Source organism: Talpa europaea (assembly GCF_964194135.1).
Source record: "Talpa europaea genome assembly, chromosome: 2".
NCBI lineage: Eukaryota > Metazoa > Chordata > Mammalia > Eulipotyphla > Talpidae > Talpa > Talpa europaea.
The window spans coordinates 49,056,543-49,076,994 of NC_140068.1; the positions used below are offsets into that span (position 1 = coordinate 49,056,543).

The following is a 20,452-nucleotide window of genomic DNA, read 5'->3' on the forward strand; positions in this document are numbered from 1 at the left end:
TTGTCTAAATCTGAATCAAAAATCCAACTTATTTGCCAATATAATTTGAAGAGACTTTTCAGAATCAAATCTATGTATGTGTACAATTTGTAGAGCTTAATGGTAGCCTTCAGTTTTGTGTTCCAAAAATATTAAACTAAGTCAAGTTCAATTCTGATAGTTCCAGTAAACATGGGACTCTCTGTATTACTGTGTTTTTTCTCTATTTTTACACATGATCATTGTCATCTGTCCACATTTATCCACATCCACGTTCCTTTTTCATTATAAGTAGCATGTATCATTTAATCTGTGTTCTGTGAAACTTTTCAGATATCCTTTTCTTACCTTTGTTGTAATTTACTTAATCTTATTTCTAAAGTGACCAAATTACTTTCAACTTATTTTAACTAAAACTCTGTTAAAACCATTATTTAAAGTGAATAGTAAAGCATTTTTTCCTGCATCTAGTGTGCTTCTGCACCAAAAAGTGTTATTACTAAGGAGGCATTCTGTGATATCACTATATCCCAAATTCACATATTCCCCAAATCAATTTGTGTCCTATAAACAATATGTACCCTCTATAGTATTTCATTTCCACTCACATTATAAAAGAGTTACAGCAATCTGCAATTTCATATTAGCAGTGGTTTGCATTGTCATAACTAAGAAACGTCCATTTTAGAATTTTTAAAACTATTTTTATTTTTAATTGACATAATGTTTGGATACCCTCATCAGGTATTACCACCATCACAGCGTACCCACCACCAACTCACCATAGTCCATTGTGCTTCCTTCCTCCTTTTTCTTACCCCTCCTCTATCTTCTTACTCCTTGGTGTTTCCATTCTGTAATCAGCTATCAAGATTAGTGTTTAAGCTAGTCTTTGACTCTTAATTTAGTTACTTTAGATTTTTATAACATAAGTGAGGGCTTTTCTAGACTTGTAAAAGAAGCCAAAATTTCATGAATGTTTACAATACTTCTAAGTACCCCATAAAATACTCTGTTTCCAAAATATCATGAAATCTGTTAATTAGTATATAAAGTTTATTTCATTTCATTGACAGTTCATCATTGTTGAGCATTTAATTCAATATATTAATTTACTTCTATTGAAAAATAAAATGAACTTTTTTCCATATAATTCTTCCAAAACAAACTTTTTTTTAGAACAAAAATGTTAGTTCTTACCACATTTAATGAATTTGTTATTTGACAGTCCTTAGGAAAATGAAAGAAGGCATTAATGTGACTTTAATCTTTGTCATATCTGTACCTTAATCATTGTCTAGCATATTTTACAGAGAGATACTTTAGTCTAACAGCTTAATTCCACTTGATCTCGACAGAGCAGAACTAAAAAGTTTGTCAATATATAAAGGTAATGAGATTGCTATATCTACTAATCTACTTCACTGAAGAGGACCTTTCTGGTTTCTTTTATCAAATATGAATACATGTGACATCTGGAATCTCAAAATAAAAATATATAAAAATGTTTGGTGTTTTAATTTAAAATATACACTACCAACAGCACTGCTGCTTTGGCTGCAGTACTTGATTTTAACATGTATTAGCATTATATTTTAATGTTCATTCAATCACTTCTCTGCTGAGTGACCAAGCATATGTCACCCTATTTATATAATTAGCTGATTTCTGAGTACATTTTAAAGGTAATAAATGCACCACCATGACATCTCAATTGATATTAGAAATGCATGATGTAACCTCAGTGATTCCCAGTTCTATTTGCATGATGTAACCTCAGTGATTTTTAGTTCTGTACTTCTTAAAATTAATTTAGCATAGACTTTACATATGCAAAATGTTTGAATTTCTAGTCTTAAGGATATGTCTATACTTTGATTATCATTGCAAGTGAAGACTTTCTCCCTTTTTTCATTTTCAGTGTTACAGGAAAATTTGGGAGATTATAATCTGGCGTAGAAAGCATGCATTAATGCTCAGTTACCTATATAAGAGGAGAAGTGAGAAGTGGAATAAGATAGTATTTTTTTTAAGTTAGCTAGCTTACCTTTAAGTAACTTTTTTGAGAAGAGAATTTTCTATACTTTCTATTTTGAAACTAATAAAAGGTCTAGCTCAACATACAGGCCACTGTGTCTCCTTATTTTATTTTCCTTCTCACTTAAACTTCACATGAGTAGAGTCATCCTCTGTGAAATAAATAATTCTGAGACTAAATCTGCCTTCTGATTTTCTAATTGATTCCTTTCTGTATCATATGAAAATACAAGGTCTTTTAAATTTAAGGGTATATAAATATAACTTTATATCTTGAGATCATTTTAACTTTCTAATCTAAACCTCTGGTCTATATAATAAGATATAACTAAATCTAATTTCTTCCATCTTTTCTCAATGCAATTCCCATTTACCCACTCCCATACACTGATTTAAAACTCCCACATAAGTTTCTTCTTGGAATCATTTTAGGTTTTGTTTCTGTTTTTTTTTACTATAGCAACAACTCACTCAGCCGCTGGGGTTTTGGTCAATTACCTAAAACAGATCAAAAGTAATGTGTTACTAGTAACCATTCTAGTACTGAAGTTTTTACCTCTACAAATTGAGGTAGATTTAGTTTTGTTCTGTAATATACATATTTTTATATACCTGTCACTCCATTTACTTTCCTTATTGGAAAGGTACACTATTATAGTTTACTTAAAGGAACTCCCCCACAGTAGCCAGTATGTCAGTATTACAGTATTACATATGTGGTAATGGGAGGTGGCAGAGGAGGTTCGTAACTAATATATAAAAATTTGTATTAAGCTTTTGTTTTCTTACTAAGAAATAAAAATTGTTAAAATTAATTCCTAAAATACAACATTCAGTATTATGAATATTCTCCAGTTACAACAGTACATTATGTCTTTTCAGAATTACTGGACCTTCAGCCTTTACCAGTCACAGCTCTGGGATGTGAAGCATATGAAGCACTATACAACTTCAGCCACTTTAACCCTGTGCAGACACAAATCTTTCATACACTGTATCACACAGACTGTAATGTCCTACTTGGAGCACCCACTGGATCAGGAAAGACTGTTGCAGCTGAATTAGCTATTTTCAGAGTCTTCAACAAGTACCCTACTTCAAAGGTCTGTTTGAAAGAATCACATGCTTACATTCAATTGGATAAGTCATTCATCCTCTGTCAACCAGCTGCTTCTAAATATACTAACCCTACTCAATGAGTAGATTTGTCATTCACTAGTCAATTTTCCAGGGGGGTTAGATAGGTATTAGAATAATATACTGTATTCTCCAATATTAGAACAAGAAAACTTACCTTAAACTTCGGAGGAATCCTCTAGTTCTGTTTCTAACATACATGTTGGTGCTCACATTGTGAGAGATCTGTGATTTGTAAGCAATTTCATTGTAAAATGTTTAATTCATAGCCTTATTTATAAGATATGCAATGATTCATAGTTTAATTTTTGACTATGAAGGAAATGCTGATATTTTAACAAATACATTTTGATTATATACAGGAAATATAGAGGTAACTTTTATCCCACCTTTCTCCAAATGGCCATGATAGGATTAGTTAATATAAAAGTATATGGCAAGTCAAATAAATATTGATTTTAAGCTCTGTTGAAATGTGACGTAGTCACTGCTTAAAAGCAATTTTTTCAAAAAAAAAAATCCATATGTTATAACTTGAATTATGTACTGTTTGTGATTTCAGAAATGTTTTAATTTCCTTTTTCATGGAATTCCAGTTAGTGTTTTTTCTCCCCTGCTTATTTTTAAGATTTTGACTCCTCAGTTATTATATGGTTGTTGATTCAGTAGGAGAAATCCTGATGTAACAGCAGAGTTCTATTCTAAATTTGAAACATTTTATAACAAAGGAAAGAATAATTTACAACTAATAACCTTTCATAAAATTTAACCAGAATTATTCTCTTCAGAATTTCAAAATTAATAACTTTTTTTGTAAATGAGTTAAAACTCAGATAACTCTTAGTCATAACAGGAAGAACTTTCATTTTATTAGAATTCTAATTTTCCCTATGTAATGTATTATCTCATGATTTTTAATTTTTTTCACAATGTTAAAAGATAAGTTTGTTATAAAATACCTAAAGAAAAAACCTATGTTGCTTTCAAAAAATTTATTTAATTTTTCTATATCATTATTTTATGATGTATTATATTTCTGTCTTTAAATAAATATAGATTTAGTTAATAACTTTTTCCCATTTAAAATTTTAAGCCTTTCATTACTAAAAGATACACTTTAAAACAACATGATCATATTTTGATAAATTTTAATGAGTTTAGCTCTGTTGAAAATGCTGTCATTGTTTTCATGAGAGTCTTTTACCACTCCCACCTTTTAGGCAGTATATATTGCACCCCTAAAAGCCTTAGTACGTGAAAGAATGGATGATTGGAAAATTAGAATTGAAGAAAAACTTGGTAAAAAGTAAGTTCTTATTTTTTTCATAGGATATGCTCTGAATAATCTAAAAAGACCAAAAAAATTTGCAATAAACTGGCAAATGCTTTTGCAATGATTTTTGTAGGTTTTCTATCCATTATTTTAAGATTCATAAATAAAACCATTTAAATTACTTAATATGAATACTTTTATATGGTAAGATAATTTTAAAATCTGAAACAAATGAAATGTAAATTATATCTCTGTTTTTCTTGCATCATTCACAGTAACTTCAAAAACCACTTAGAAGGCATTTTACGGTAATTTACAAAAAAATAATAGAAATATTTGAAGAACATTACTTTTTCAAAATATTTAAACATTGTACCAAATCATTCATTTTAGTACTATTTTTAATACCAAGATTGCAGGTAACCTGAGTGCCCAATAGAATGTCACTAAATAAATTATTCCTACACTGCAAAATATTTTATCACTCCATAAAAGAATAAGTTCTTTATATACCAAAAGAATGAGCTCCAGAATACTATAAAAAATGTTTTAAGTGTCCTGTCTTTTGATTTTAGAAAAATATAAATATACAGTTGCTTTAGCATGAAAACTGGGTAACTGGAGAATAGACATGTTACAGATACTAACCATCACATATTCTTGGAACCATATGAATGTATTACATGTTCAAAATAGTGAAATACGAAAGTAAAAAATGAAAAAAAAATAAAGCAAAAACTTTGGGAACGTTATAATTGGAGAAACTGATCTTGCCCTCTTTTTCTCTTCTGTGTGTTAAAACAGATGTAAAATTCTTTAGAGATGACCTAAAATTTTGAGTTAACATCCGAATTTGCCACTTTTTCACTTGCAAAACTGTGATCGGCTCAGAATGAGTTGACATGTTTGCCCAGCTTTCTTCTTTATGTCTTAAATATTTGAATTTGCCATAGTATCTATAGAAAATTTCAGTGTAAGAATTAAGTTTATACATAATCATATGCTTAGTGAATGCCTCCTTTTGTCTTGATAAGTTAATACTTTCCCTCATTAGAATGTGTTTATTCCAACATATGAGGAAGGAAGTATGAGTTCACTTCTCTAAATTCCTCAAGGCAGAAAATTTATAAACAAATTTTGCTACCTTTGCATTTCTGCAAAAAAGGTAGGTTATTTGAACTTATACATCCTTCAGTTTATGTGAGGAAATCATCTTAGAATTCGTGAGGAATATATATCATGGACATAACTCAGAAATTTTCAGAAATCAAAGGGAGATAAAATAGTCTTAAGCATTATATAATTTTACTATGAAAAATATATTTTAGCCTCTTCAAAGTTATTGCTACCTGAAAAGCTAAAAGGAACACTTTTATTCATCTCCAGAGTTATTGAACTAACAGGTGATGTGACCCCTGACATGAAATCCATTGCCAAGGCCGACCTTATCGTCACCACACCAGAGAAGTGGGATGGAGTCAGTAGAAGCTGGCAAAATCGGAACTATGTAAAGCAAGTCACTATTCTCATCATAGATGAGATCCATCTGCTTGGTGGGTACCACTGTATCCGAAACCAGTTTTGCAAACTTTGACTATGTCACCTGCAGTAACCAGCAATAAGGTGTGTTAAATGATTAACACACATTATTCCTATTTCTTAGGAGAGGAAAGAGGCCCTGTTCTAGAAGTCATTGTATCTCGAACAAATTTCATCTCATCACACACAGAAAAGTCTGTTAGAATAGTTGGACTATCTACTGCTTTAGCTAATGCTAGAGACCTTGCTGACTGGCTCAATATTAATCAGGTATGTGCAAGATTGATAAATTGGACATTCAATAGTGTGGTTTTTATAGATGCATTAAGGAGGCATGATAGCATTTTAGACTTACATATTTATAAGCTCCAAATGGTTTCACTGTCATTTTTACTCTAGATGGGTTTGTTCAACTTCCGACCATCTGTACGTCCAGTTCCACTAGAAGTTCACATTCATGGCTTCCCAGGTCAACATTACTGTCCTCGTATGGCTAGTATGAATAAGCCTGCATTTCAGGGTAAGCATGATATTCTTGTAATTAAATAGCAGTGTTTATTTATGATAGCCTTTAAGTGTATTCTAAATAATTTAGGATTCTTTCAAAGGGTGATACTGCTTAATTTCTACAAATTTCTAAAACTACCTCAACTGTTAAGCAATATAAATATATATTAACTATTTAAAGTCAAAGAGATTTCATAAATGATATCTTTGTAATAAAATAAATATATGTAGGGCCTCCCCGGTGGCGCAGCGGTTGAGCGCTGGGTTGTGAAGCTTCCCGCAGCCTCTGCAGCGCCGGTTCGATCCCCAGCTGCTCCCTGGCCACTGGAGGAGGGTCCCACATGGCGCGCAGACCTCTCCTGCCGCCCGCTGCTCCCCTCAGCAGTGTACTCGGTCCTTCTGCCTGCTCTGCTCCCCACTCTGGCTCTGGTGAATTCTCTCACCCTCCCACGCTTCTGACTGTACCCAGTGCTTGTATAAATACAAACAAATACATTAAAAAAAAAAAAAAGTTCAGTCCTTTAAAAAATAAATAAATAAATAAATATATTTAATTTTCAAAGTAATCATATAATTTTTAGTATTAATTTTTAAGGTATTTTCTTATGGTAATTAATAACTTCAACAACTGATAGATAGAAGTGTCAAACAAAAATCCCATAATCTTAATTTCTACCAGAAACTCCAAAACTTAAAAATTCCAGTACTTTTTTTACAGTACTCCTGTTTTTATTTTGTTTTGTTTTGTTAGTTATCCCTTTCTAACAAATTAGGCAAGCAGGAACAACTTAAGAATAACAATCCGATTTTATTGAAGCATGTTTTGTTTAGAATGCATAGGAATATTTATTATATCAACTAAAAATAACCTCCAAAATAAATTCTCTAATGTGAACTGCTGTTGATTGTGAGGTGACAGTTGTGAGGTGACTTTTTAGCTGCTGTAATTAGCCTTATGACAGAAGCAAAGTATTGATTGTGAACTAGAGACCAATCTTGGCAGTTCCAATTATTTACACCTCCGCAGAAGCAGTATACAAAATCACTAATGAACAGTAAATCTGCCATGAACTGTTCAACCACACCTGTTCTTGTAGCAGCAAAAATCCATTTAATGTTGAAGTTTAAAAAAGGAGACAGATTCATTCATGATTATGTGTACAAATTATGCCAATATTGCACTAATATGTGTATTTTAAACATTATATCTCTAATATGATTTATCAAAATATTACTCTTTATATTCTGAAATGAGTTTATTTTTCATAGTATGTACTTTTGAGATTATTTATATCTACTTATAGAATAGATGATTGTATAAAAATGATTGTAATGATGCATTCTGTGTTATGTAAATCAGTAGTAAATAACTGAAACTTACACTTCCTAGATATTGTATATGGGCATAGCTGCTATTTTTATAAGCTATTATACCTGTAGTAGGTTACTATATTTCTTTGAATTTAGAAATGTCACTTTATGGCATCCTTATTTCTTAACTCTTAAGTTATAAATATAGTTGTGTCAGCATTTCCATTATAAACCTTGTTTCTTAACCTATAAAAAAAATGCTGTGGCTCACATTTCAAAGAAATTGCAAGGAGTTTGAGCTTCTTTATTTAAAAGTTTTAAATATCTATGACTTTTAAATATCTGTGACTGTTTTGAGAGACCTATGTAGAAACAAATATAAATTCTACTTTTGCCATCTTATCAGCATTTTGAAGCCTTTTTAGAGCCCAAAAACCCTCCTTTCCAATTAGGTCAAATGATTTATGTGACTTTTTTTTTTTTTTAAATTTATTTATTTATTTATTCATTTATTTATTTATTTTTATTTATGTATGGAAGCACTGGGTACAGTCAGAAGCGCAGGAGGGTGAGAGAATTCACCAGAGCCAGAGCAGGGAGCAGAGCAGGCTGCAGAACCGAAGTACACTGCTGAGGGGAGCAGCGGGTGGCAGGAGAGGTCTGCGCGCCATGCGGGACCTTCCTCCGGTGGCCAGGGAGCAGCCAGGGATCGAACCAGTGCCACAGAGGCTGCAGGCAGCTTCACAACCCAGTGCTCAACCGCTGCACCACCGGGGAGGCCCGATTTATGTGATTTTTTAAGTTTTTTTCGTTTTTGGTTTTTTTTTTTTCCCAAGATTTATTTATTTATACAAGAACCAGGGTACAGCCCAGATGTGCAGGGGGTGAGAGGATTCACCAGAGACAGAGTGGGGAACAGAACAGGCAGAATGATGAAATACACTGCTGAGGGGAGCAGCGGGCGCAACAGGAGAGGTCTGCCGCTATGCGGGACCCTAGCCTGCTGGCCGGGATCAAACTGGCACTGCAGAGGCTGCAGACAGCTTCACAGTGCGGTGCTCAACTGCCTGCGCCACCAGGGGAGGCCCTCTATGGCTTTTTTTGGAGAGCTTTCATAACCCTATGAGTCTTGACTCTCTCAAGACCTTAGGACCAATTAATTCTGTAAAATCATTGCTTACATAAACAGAAACACAACTTAAACAAGTCAATCTAGGATTTAGTGTCAATATACCACTTGCAATGGAGTGTCTCCACTTGTAAGTGTCTCTATCTCAGGAGCTCAAAACAGAACTAGGATTCAGTATTGTTCAATCTGTCCAGACTATATGCTCCCTAGACAGGATAAGCTTCCTCTCCCTTCCTGTCATTTCTCTAATATACTGTCAGGTATATTTTGTATGCCTTGAATAATGCTAAATTTCATGAGCAAATTTAAAAATCATTTAATTTACAAAGGTAGTTTCATGTATCCACTTGAAACCCTAATGAAATTCAGATTCTTGTATAAGTGACTTACCTTTTATTTCCCACAATTTTTCAACAGCAATTAGAATCCATTCTCCAGCCAAACCTGTTTTGATATTTGTCTCATCAAGGCGTCAAACTCGTCTTACTGCTTTGGAATTGATAGCCTTTCTGGCTACTGAAGAAGATCCAAAGCAGTGGCTGAATATGGATGAAGGAGAGGTAGACCTTGTATTTTATTTCTACTTTTTTACTCATGTCAAATTAATATGTATTGTAGAATTATAGAAATTACATATTTATGTTTAGTTTTAATTTGTGCTTAAAATTTCAATATAGCTTTACAGAAATTTGGAAAGAGAAATAGAGTAAAGAAGAAATGTGTAATACTTCTACCCACCATAACACTATAAATATTTTGTTCATGATCTATGAGTATTACCCATAATCAATTTTGCAAAATTACTTTTTAAAAATATATAATATCATTACTATTTAAAAACATATAGAAAACACTAATAAGTATGTAATAATTAAAACCCGTTATCTTTACATAAACATTTAATTTAGAACATTTATCATTATTAAATTTTTAAGTAATTATAATTTTTATTTTTATGTAATTATATTCCATTATGTAACTATTTTAGTATCTTTCTGCTCTAACTAAATAATTATGAATTTTATTATTATAGGTTTTTCTTTCTTTAGAATTATTTACTCATTATAGAATCCTGAATTTTCAATTAATGGGTCAAATAATATGAACATTTTTATGGGTTTTTTTATATACACTGCTAATTACTTTCTAAAAGGTTATATCAGTTGATTTTATCACTGTTATATAAATTACCAGTATTATATGAAAGTAGCAGTTTCAGCACATCCTCATTTTTGCAGTTTACTGATACAGATAAAATGTGACCTTATTGTTTTAATATATGCTTTGATTTTTGTGTGTTTGAATTTTTTACATATATTTGTTTACTACTTGTCTCCTGTTTTACTTTTTTTTAAACAAAAGATTTATTTATTTATGCATACAAGAACTGGAGTGTAAGCCAGAGGTACGGGAGGGTGAGAGGATTCACCAGAAAGACTGGGGAACAGAACAGGCAGATCTACTGAAACACACTTCTGAGGGGAGCAGTGGGTGAGGCAGGGGAGGTCTGCTGCACCATGTGGGTTTCTCCCTGTCTGCCAGAGATCAAACCCATGCTGCAGTGGCTGGTGATAGCTTGATAGGGCTGTCTTTAACCCCTGCACCACCAGGGGTTTTTCTTTTTAATCTTTTCTTTTTAATCTCTTCATATTTGGACATTTATCTATTACAGTATAGCATTTTTCTTACAGATTGGTATGATCTTACCAAATTAAAAAAAAAATAGACATCCAAAATTTTGTATCACTTCACCATAGGTAATTATATATAGTAATCTTTCATTTGCTTTATCAGATAATTTTTCTGTTTCATTGAATGTCTTTTTTATCCGGTAACATTTTGCAAATAGAAATTTTTGCATTTCATATGGTACAATTTTTTAATGTTTCTTTTTTATTATTTTTTTTAATATTATGTATTTTTACATCATTTTTCATTTTTGCACAATGTATGCATTTCATCTTGATTATAGTCCCTGTACAATTCCCACCCCACCTTGTTTAGATCCGACTCCTTCCCCCACCCCCCATAGTGTGTCTCTGGTTTATAATTGCTTGTTGATTTTGATTTTTACTTTATTATAATTAGTCTTTTTCCTGGTCCCTTATTTAGGTTTTCTAACTTCCTGCTATGAGTGATACCATCTGGTATTTTCCTTTTTCTTTCTGGCTTATTTCGCTGAGCATGATCTCTTCCAGTTCCATCCATGTTGCTGCAAATTGCATGAGTTTATCTTTTTTGATTGCTGAGTAATATTCCATTGTGTATATGTTCCACATCTTCTTGATCCAGTCATCGATTTTTGGGCATTTGGTTGTTTACAATAGCTTAGCTATTGTAAATAGTGCTGCAGTAAACATAGGGGTGCAGGTGCCCTTTTAAATTAATGTTTCTCTGTCCTTTGGGTAAATACCTAGGAGTGGAATTGCTGGATAATATGGAAGCTCCATCTTTAGCAGGTTGAGGAATCTCCACACTGCTTTCCATAGTGGTTGGACCAGTTTGCACTCCTACCAGCAGCGCAGGAGAGTTCCTTTTTCTCCACATCCTCACCAACATTTGTTATTGCTAGTTTTTTTTAATATGTGCCATTCTCACTGGTGCAAGATGGTATCTCATTGTAGCTTTGATTTGCAATTCCCTGATGACAAATGATGTTGAACATTTTTTCATATGCCTGTCCTGAAAAAAAAAAAAGAAGGGAATGGAGTTATCACAGTCCCAGACTTCAAACTATACTTCAAAGCCATAATAATCAAAATTTCATGGTATTGGAACAAGAACAGGCACACGGACCAATGGAACAGAATAGAAAATCCAGAAATAAACCCACAGATTTATGGTCAACTAATCTTTGACAAAGGAGCAAAGAATATACAATGGAGTCGTCCGGGTCCGTTCGGTAACCGGCTCCCGCGCTCCCGGCCCCGACGCCGGGGGGAAGAGCCCCGAGCCGAGCCGCCTGGCCGCGGGCCGCCTCCGGAGCGAGCAGCCCTGGAGGTTACGGGGTGATGGGTGACGATAGCTCTATTGATTATAGTGTTCATGAGGCCTGGAACGAAGCCACCAATGTTTACTTGGTAGTGATCCTTGTTAGCTTTGGTCTCTTCATGTATGCCAAAAGGAATAAGCGGAAAATTATGAGAATATTCAGTGTGCCACCTACAGCAGAAACTTTGTCAGAGCCTAACTTTTATGACACAATAAGCAAAATTCGTTTAAGACAGCAACTGGAAATGTATTCCATTTCACGGAAACATGACTATCAGCAGCCACAAAACCAAGTTGACAGTGTTCAACTTTCATTGGAATGAAATCTCAGAAAATGAGCAACTTAAGTATTCTTAAACAGTCCCATAGCAAGCTCTTTATTTTGTGTATTGAATCATGCACTACATTTCTAAAAAGTCCTGAACACTAGGAACTAATGTTGAAAGATACAGGATAACCAGGAGATTGTGATTTTACCTTTTGAAGATCTTTTAATTTCTTCAGGATACAATCAATCAATCATGAATAAAGCACACTTTTGGAAGCAAAAAAAAAAAAAAAAAAGAATATACAATGGAGCAAATATACAATGTTCAATAAACAGTGCTGTGAAAACTGTGTCGCTACATGCAAAAGAATGAAGCTTGACTACTACCTCACACTATGCACAAAAACCAACTCAAAATGGATTAAAGAACTAGATATAAGACCTGAAACCATAAAATATATAGAAGGAGGGCCTCCCCGGTGGTGCAGCGGTTGAGCGCTGGGTTGTGAAGCTGCCCGCGGCCTCTGAGGCGCCGGTTCGATCCCCGGCTGCTCCCCGGCCACCAGAGGAGGGTCCCACATGGCGCGCAGACCTCTCCTGCCGCCCGCTGCTCCCCTCAGCAGTGTACTTCGGTCCTTCTGCCTGCTCTGCTCCCCGCTCTGGCTCTGGTGAATTCTCCCACCCTCCCGTGCTTCTGACTGTACCCAGTGCATGTATAAACAAAACAAACAAACAAACAAATAAATAAATGAAAGCATGCCTCTATTAAAAAAAAATTAAAAAAAAAATATATATAGAAGGAAATATAGGCGAAACACTACATGACATGCACCTCAAAGACATCTTTACAGACACATCACCCAAAGCAGTGATAGTGAAGGTAAAGATAAACAGCTGGGACTACATCAAATTATAGAGCTTCCATACAGCAAAAGAGACAGTAACCAAAACAAAGAGACACCCCACCTATTGGGAGAAAATTATTTGCCCACAATACTAATGATAAAGGACTGATCACAAAAATCTACAAAGAGCTGATGAGACTCAACAAAAACTAAGTAAATAATCCAGTCAAAGAATGGGCAGAAGAGCTAAAAAGAAACTTCTCCAAAGAGGAAATGTTACTATGTTTCTTTGTGATTCCTTCAGCTTCTAAAGTAGATAATCCTCTTCCTTATCACAAATTTATGTATAGTGATTTTCATTTTTAAATATTTTCCTAGTTTGGAGCTATGCTGAAAAGAAATAGATGAAATCAGTAATAAAATTGTTGTAATTTCCCTTTTTTCCTCCACATCTCCTTCTTTATCTTATGTAGCCTGTAGGAAAACACTAAAAGCAATGTTCCAACTCATTTATATCCAGTATTAATAATAGAATGCATATTTCTCCCCTTCCACTGTTCATGACTCATTTGGGGTTAGTAGACCTATTGGATGATACTTATATCTATTACTGTAATATGTTAAAAGTTAATACTTCAAAATTCTTGCATAGGACCTAATGACCCTATTCACTAATAAGTAGCAGACTCCCAAACTAGCATGATATTAAAGGTATCACATAACTCCTTAGAGGGAACATTATCATCTCATATCTCAGATTTCATCATTGCTTCCTTAATGTTGTATGTGTATACGAAATATTTATTTAAAAAAAATTAAGATCAAAATAATTTTTCAAAGGTTTTTTGTCCTGTTTTGTTTATTTAGTATGCCCAAAGAATCACCCTGATATACTAAACAGCATCTTGATTTACAAGACAAAGCCTGCAATGTAGATGTACAGAATAGTAACAATTTAGTTCACGTGTACAATCTATCTAGGCTTAATTTTTTTCTCTTGTGTCTTACCTATAAAAGTATTTCAAGTGGAGACTTCTTTGAAGTGAAGGTACAAAGTACATACCTATTAAACATATTTTTAGATGTTTGCTTAAAGGTGTGTGTGTGTGTGTGTGGTGTGTGTGTGTGTGTGTGTACTATGCATCTAGTACATATGTGATTCACATTAACTTAGAATGTGAACCTCATGTTCTTTTCCCAGCTGTAATATAATCTACTATTTTTTCTTTATTTTAATGTTTGAGACCTAAGAAACTGTGGACGCTTAACCATTGCATAGCATTACTTCTCTAATATTTTGTAATCAACACAAAAATTTGTCAGCAAGGCAAATAATTAGAAAACACAGATTTACTTCTGTGGTTTCTGCTATTATGTACATTTTCACTGCTAAAATAGGACAATTAAAAATTATTACTTCCAGTTATTTTGTTTCATCAAACCCATCCCAAGAATAAGAAAACCCAGGCTTTCTTTTATTCCTGTCTCTAACAGCAATCACATTTAAAATCATATTTTCTGAGGGTTTGCAACTGATCACCATGCAAATTCAATATGTTTATAACAAAACTTACTATAAAGCAGATGTTTAAATTGTTGGAGCTCCTAAATAATTAGCTCTAAATAGGAAAACTTTAATACTTTAATCTTACATGAGTTGCTTTCCACAATATCGCAGACTAACAACTCAGTGACTACCTCTTGCTGCTCGTTATAGTCATATTGTGTCATATTGGTGTTGTGTAGCAGGACATGAGTACACTGGTTAGCAATTGAGTGCTGACAACTTGTGAATTCCAGGGAGACAGAATAAGCACAGCAGCAATTAACCTGGCAGCTGTGGAACAGGGTGCCTGTGGAATAGAGCAGCAACAAAATCAATCTGCAATTGAATGACCTCCAGTCCAGAAGTGTCTACAGATATGGAGAAGGGAGAGGGCAGGAAGGAAAGAAAGGTATGGCAAATCAGAAAAGGCTAGAGAAAGAGAGTATGACTAAGAAGGAATATATGTGCTCTAGTGATTTCTTCACAAAGGCAAAAAAAGTTACCCATCTGTCTTCTTAACCCTGTAAGTCTCAAATTTTCAGAAATCAGGAAGATCCCTTCAAGTATATCATTGGTATGAAATCATACCACATCATGAAAAAATCCCCTTAAGCAATACCTTCCATATTTGGAATTAGGAAGCCCTGCAGTGACTTCAAAACTTTGTGGGCATAGGCTGCCCTGTCACTTGGATTCTTGGTTTGATGGCCATGGTTTCTGCTATTCACCTCAAACTATTGGGTTCGGCATCACTCTTCAAACTTCATTTCCAAGACAGAAACATTTAAATACCTGAGCTTTAGCAAGCAGCAGGAATAGAGAATTTCTTTCCCTTAACAGATGCTGACAATGAAAGTTCACTATAGTCTTTTAGCTGTCCAAATTCATGTATACACTAATCTCCCCACTACACTTAAAAAATGTCCTAAACAGGGCCTCCCCGGTGGCACAGCGGGCTGAGCGCCACACTGTGAAGCTGTCCACAGCCTTGGCAGTGTGGGTTTTATCCTGGCCGGCTGGCGAGGATCCCACATAGTGCAGCGGACCTCTCTTGTCACGCCTGCTGCTCCGCTCAGCAGTGTATTTCTGTTGTCTGCCTGTTCTGCTCCCTGCTTTGTCTCTGGTGAATCCTTTCACCCTCCTGAGACTCTGGCCTGTACCCCAGCTCTTGTATAAAATAATAATAATAAGGGCTCCCCGGTGGCTCAGTGGTTGAGCGCTGGGTTGTGAAGGTGCCCGCAGCCTCTGCAGTGCCGGTTCGATCCCCGGCTACTCCCCGGCCACTGAAGGAGGGTTCCACATGGCGCGCAGACCTCTCCTGCCTCCCGCTGCTCCCCTCAGCAGTGTGCTTTGGTCCTTGTGCCTGCCCTGCTCCCCGCTCTGGCTCTGGTGAATTCTCACCCTCCCGTGCTTCTGACTGTACCCAGTGCTTGTATAAATAAATAAATAAATCTTTTTAAAAAATAAATAAATAAAATAAAATAATAATAATAATAAAATGTCCTAAACATTTCCTCCTAACAGTGTAACTCTCCATCACATCACCAAAACTGCTCATCACTCCCTAAACGAAATAATTAGAAATTTTACCATTGACTGCTTTAGTCCTGGAAATATATACCCACTCACTCTATGGTTCTTTTACAATCCCATCTCAGTCTTGGCCAGTGGACTAAATTAAAAATTCGCCCATAACCAACAACTCCCTATTTAATAGTGGAGGATAGGAATAGGAAAGAAAAAATAAATTATTTAAAATACATAGAATATGTTAGTGAAAAATATGCTAGTGCATATAATGAAATAGCAAGAAAGCAAAGATACAGGCCATAGGGCCTCCCCTGGTAGCGCAGGTTGAGCACCGCGCTGTGAAGCTGTCCTCAGCCTCTAAGCACAAGTTCGATCCCGGCTAGCCGGCGAGGGTCCCACACGGCATGGCAGACCTCTCCTGTCTCGCCCGCTCCTCCCCTCAGCAGTGTATTTCATCAGTCTGCCTGTTCTGTTCCCTACTCTGTCTCTGGTGAATCCTCTCACCCTCTCACGCATCTGGCCTGAACCCTGGTTCTTGTATAAATAAATAAATCTTTAAAAAAAAAAAAAAGATATAGGCCTTAGTATTTGCTTCCACAACTGATCAAGGAGCTAAACAGATACTGTAATTATTTTCCCTGCAGTCCATCACCTGTATACTTCTTCAACCATTCCCTAAGCTGATTAAGATTCTTTGTCCAATGCAATAACTACAACCCACTTTCCTGAGACATTGAAGTTGGGGTTTTATATGCTTAGTATATATATGGTTTTTAATATCTTTCATTAATATTTCAAATAGAAGCAATTACATGAGAAGATTTCTCTGAGGTCCATTCAGATTTTCCACTCCCTTTATTATGTAACAGCAGCCCATTTTCTTCATCAGGATTAGCCACCCAGACTTTATGCTGTCACCACATTTTGCTTGTTTACTCACTAGCATGTGGGCCTCAAATGGCCATGTAGGCTGCTGCAGCTTCCAAGTGGCTATTACATCTTTTGGATGTCAAGTCTCCAGACTTGTAGAGCTAGAGTTTTGGGGAAAGGAAATTAAGAGTCTTCCACATTGTTTGTTAGTAATGATTATAAAAGCTATCCATACACATTGACTACTTGGTGCCTAGAACTATTTATTCTGGCAATGAGAAAAACAGTATCATTAAATGATCTACTGTTCAGAGAAGGCAGCTCATCCTGCAAGATAGTGTCCCAGCCTAGCCAAAGTGATGTCTGAATAATTAATCTATAAAGCCAGTTCTCCCTACAAAGTGAAGAACAACCCAATCCATAGCCTTACATCTTTCTCTGTAAAGTTAGTCAGGAACATGATGTATGGGATATAATGTTGACATAAAGGCATTCAGTAATCCTACCAATCAGGCCACTAGTGGACCCTGATGTGCAAGAGAATCAGAATCCAAAGTATATATTCTAGACATCATTTGAAATAAATGTCCCCTCTGTCATATAAAGGACCCAATATAATCTCCTTACCACCAGATAGCTATCTGCCTCACAGGTTAGGTATTTTATAATGGACCCGGGATGATTTGCATTCATGGCATATTGGAACCATATGAGTGATGGTTGCTAATCTACCTGAGAAAGAGAAGTCTGGTTTATCCCATACATTGTTTTCATGTCTTCTACCATGAGATCATTTAGTACGTGAACCCATTGTACAAAACACTGGGGCCTAATAGGGTAGGGAGGCTTCCTGATTTCCTTAGAGATTGTGATTTTGCCCACTTGACTATTAATAGCATTTTTCATTGCTGCTGTTTAACTTTTTGGTAAATGTCTACATGGAATATAAATAATTTTGTGTGTTTTTTTATTCTAGGACCATTCTCAGAGTTTATCCTCATAAAACTTCTCCCCTTCTTGCCATCTGTCCACCAATAGCACTCTCACCAAGCTCCTGACCATTTGGCTAATTCACTAACCATGGAGCCAAGTGTGGGTCATCAACTCACATCATCTCTACTTTGCTATAAAGTGACAATGAAATACTTGACACTCTGCTTTTATTCTTTAGTCATCCCTAAAAAGGGACCATAATACCACTTCAGTGTACTTCATACGGTGCTGCTATATTGTTCAAAGCTGTTTAGACTTTGAGTTTTTTTTCCCCTCAGTGAACTTAACATAAGAAATACTCCAAGAGACCTAAGTAGGTTTAGATAAGGACAATGTGACAGGAAGAGAATTACCTTTCATTATATTTTTCCATCTGTTCCTTTAATTTCTATTTAATAATGGACTGCTGTGAGGCATATCCAAATATATGGCTATATAGATCCGATAACCTCTACTTCAGAATGAGCAGCTTCAGTTAAGTTTACCTGATAACACATAATCATGCATTCAGCCATCTTTCTCAACCCCCTGTGCATAAATATCCGTAAAAATAGTAATTCTCTAACTTAAATAGACAGCTCTTACCAAAATTCAGTTAACGTAGTTTTGAATGTCTACATCTTACCCTGCACTGTTTGCCAACTGACCCTGATTCTCAAGGATCTTAAATGAAGAAGAAAGAATTTTAAATAAAAGTATATATTTGATTAAACAATAATCAGAAAATGAATAGCAAATAGTGACAATAGAGGTGAAAAGATGTTTTTTGGACTAGATTCAGTAGGGAGATAGGAGTTCCTTGGAATAGCAGTTTAGTTAAATTTTATTAATGCAAAAGTTTAGTTAAATTTATTAGTGTAAATGTATTGACTAAAGATTTATCTAAATATACTTACAAAGATGAACTATAGTCGAGCTTTACTCAAAGTTATCGCAAGTTCAGATTTGGCAGTTTCTATTTAAAAATTTTTGCTGTAATTTTCTTTTGTTCATTAGCTTTTTCACTAAACATATGTGTTGATCTCTCCCTATAGATAAGAAATTAATACCAGACTCCAAAGATAGACTTTAAGATTGTTGAAAATCAGAAATTAAATTCTATGCAAAGTAATGACATCATTTTCAACTTCAAGGGTCTGTCTTGCTTTTTTGTTCAATGTAACTAAAATACATTTATGATGCACCTCAAGTACAATTTACCTAGCTGAAAACCTTTTGTGATGTACCCCCAAGTCCCACCCTAAGTGCTTTGTTTTGATCAGACCTCAGACCTCTTAATGACTGACCAGTACAGAAAACTACTAAAGAATATTAAGTGTTAAAACAAACATTATCTTGCATATGAAGAGGTGTGAACCTGTATCTCTGAATCATTTACACTATTGTCATCCAGTGGTACCATGATAAAAAAAAAAAAAAAAGTTAATGTAAAAACAGCAACCAAAAAAAAAACACATCTAGAGATTTGATGAGCATTGGACATTTGAACTCAGTTGGTTCATGGAATTCTTATGTAATTAAGAGCAGCTTCAAGATAGGAGGCTGTTCTGTTTCATCTTGCCCTAGTTAATATCATATGTGTCCTATTGAAGAGGCAAAGCTCTTCTACTTAGTAATAATTGGTATATTTATAGAGTGCTTTATAGTTCACTAAAGATTTACATTTATCTTCTTTAATCATGATTTCTGGGATGGCTATTCTTACTATCCCAATTTTACTGATGTAGAAACTGAAACTTAAGGTGAGTTAAGTGATTTGCCCCAAAGCACAAAGCAGCTCAGAAATTCAAAACCAAGATGGCTGACACAGAGCCTGTGTTCTTTTTCTCTACTACAATAAATGAAATCATTGACAACTTACTGACTAGAGAAGATGGAAAAATCTAAGGGGGTAAGGGGGAGGTATAATTTGACGTACAGAAATGTAGTCAAGACAGGAAAAAAAATGGCCTCCCCGGTGGCGCAGCGGTTGAGCACTGGGTTGTGAAGCTGCCCGCAGCCTCTGCAGTGGCGGTTCGATCCCCGACTGCTCCCCGGCCACCGGAGGAGGGTCCCACATGGCGCACAGACCTCTCCTGCCGCCCGCTGCTCCCCTCAGCAGTGTACTTCGGTCCTTCTGCCTGCTCTGCTCCCCGCTCTGGCTCTGGTGAATTCTCTCACCTTCCTGCGCTCTGACTGTACCTAGTGCTTGTATAAATAAATAAATAAATCTTTAAAAAAAAAAAAAGACAGGAAAAAAATAGCGGAAATATCAAAGACAAGCAACCAATAAGGACTGTGCCATGCTCAATCATGAGAGACATGTTTAGAAAAGATAATTTTAGGTGTTCTTCATTTTTTAGACATGAGTATAAATGCTCAAATAATAAAGAGTAATTATCTGCATAGAGTTCCCCAGTTATTTGAGTCTATTGAGTTATTGAATTATTTCAAATGTTTGTTTTCTGTGTACAATTTAAAACAATGAGGCCCACCTTTAAGCCAAATGAAAAAAATT

The 20,452-nt window shown here is 35.1% G+C and overlaps 2 protein-coding genes across 2 annotated transcripts in view; both read left to right on the forward strand.

Annotated features, from left to right (window-relative positions):
* Positions 1-20,452, forward strand: part of ASCC3 (activating signal cointegrator 1 complex subunit 3) — a gene marked incomplete at its 5' end in the record, with an annotated part of 257,934 nt that overhangs the window by 149,026 nt on the left and 88,456 nt on the right. The window contains 6 exons of the mRNA XM_084227788.1: positions 2,899-3,119; positions 4,374-4,459; positions 5,813-5,979; positions 6,090-6,235; positions 6,365-6,485; positions 9,330-9,472. Of these exons, the coding sequence (XP_084083914.1) occupies positions 2,899-3,119; positions 4,374-4,459; positions 5,813-5,979; positions 6,090-6,235; positions 6,365-6,485; positions 9,330-9,472 (884 nt within the window). The remainder of the gene's footprint in view (positions 1-2,898; positions 3,120-4,373; positions 4,460-5,812; positions 5,980-6,089; positions 6,236-6,364; positions 6,486-9,329; positions 9,473-20,452) is intronic.
* Positions 11,912-12,226, forward strand: LOC311167092 (small integral membrane protein 19; the record flags this gene model as incomplete). Its single annotated transcript, XM_084227900.1, has 1 exon — positions 11,912-12,226. Exon 1 carries the CDS (start codon positions 11,924-11,926, stop codon positions 12,224-12,226), a length of 303 nt encoding a protein of 100 aa, XP_084084026.1. The 5' UTR covers positions 11,912-11,923.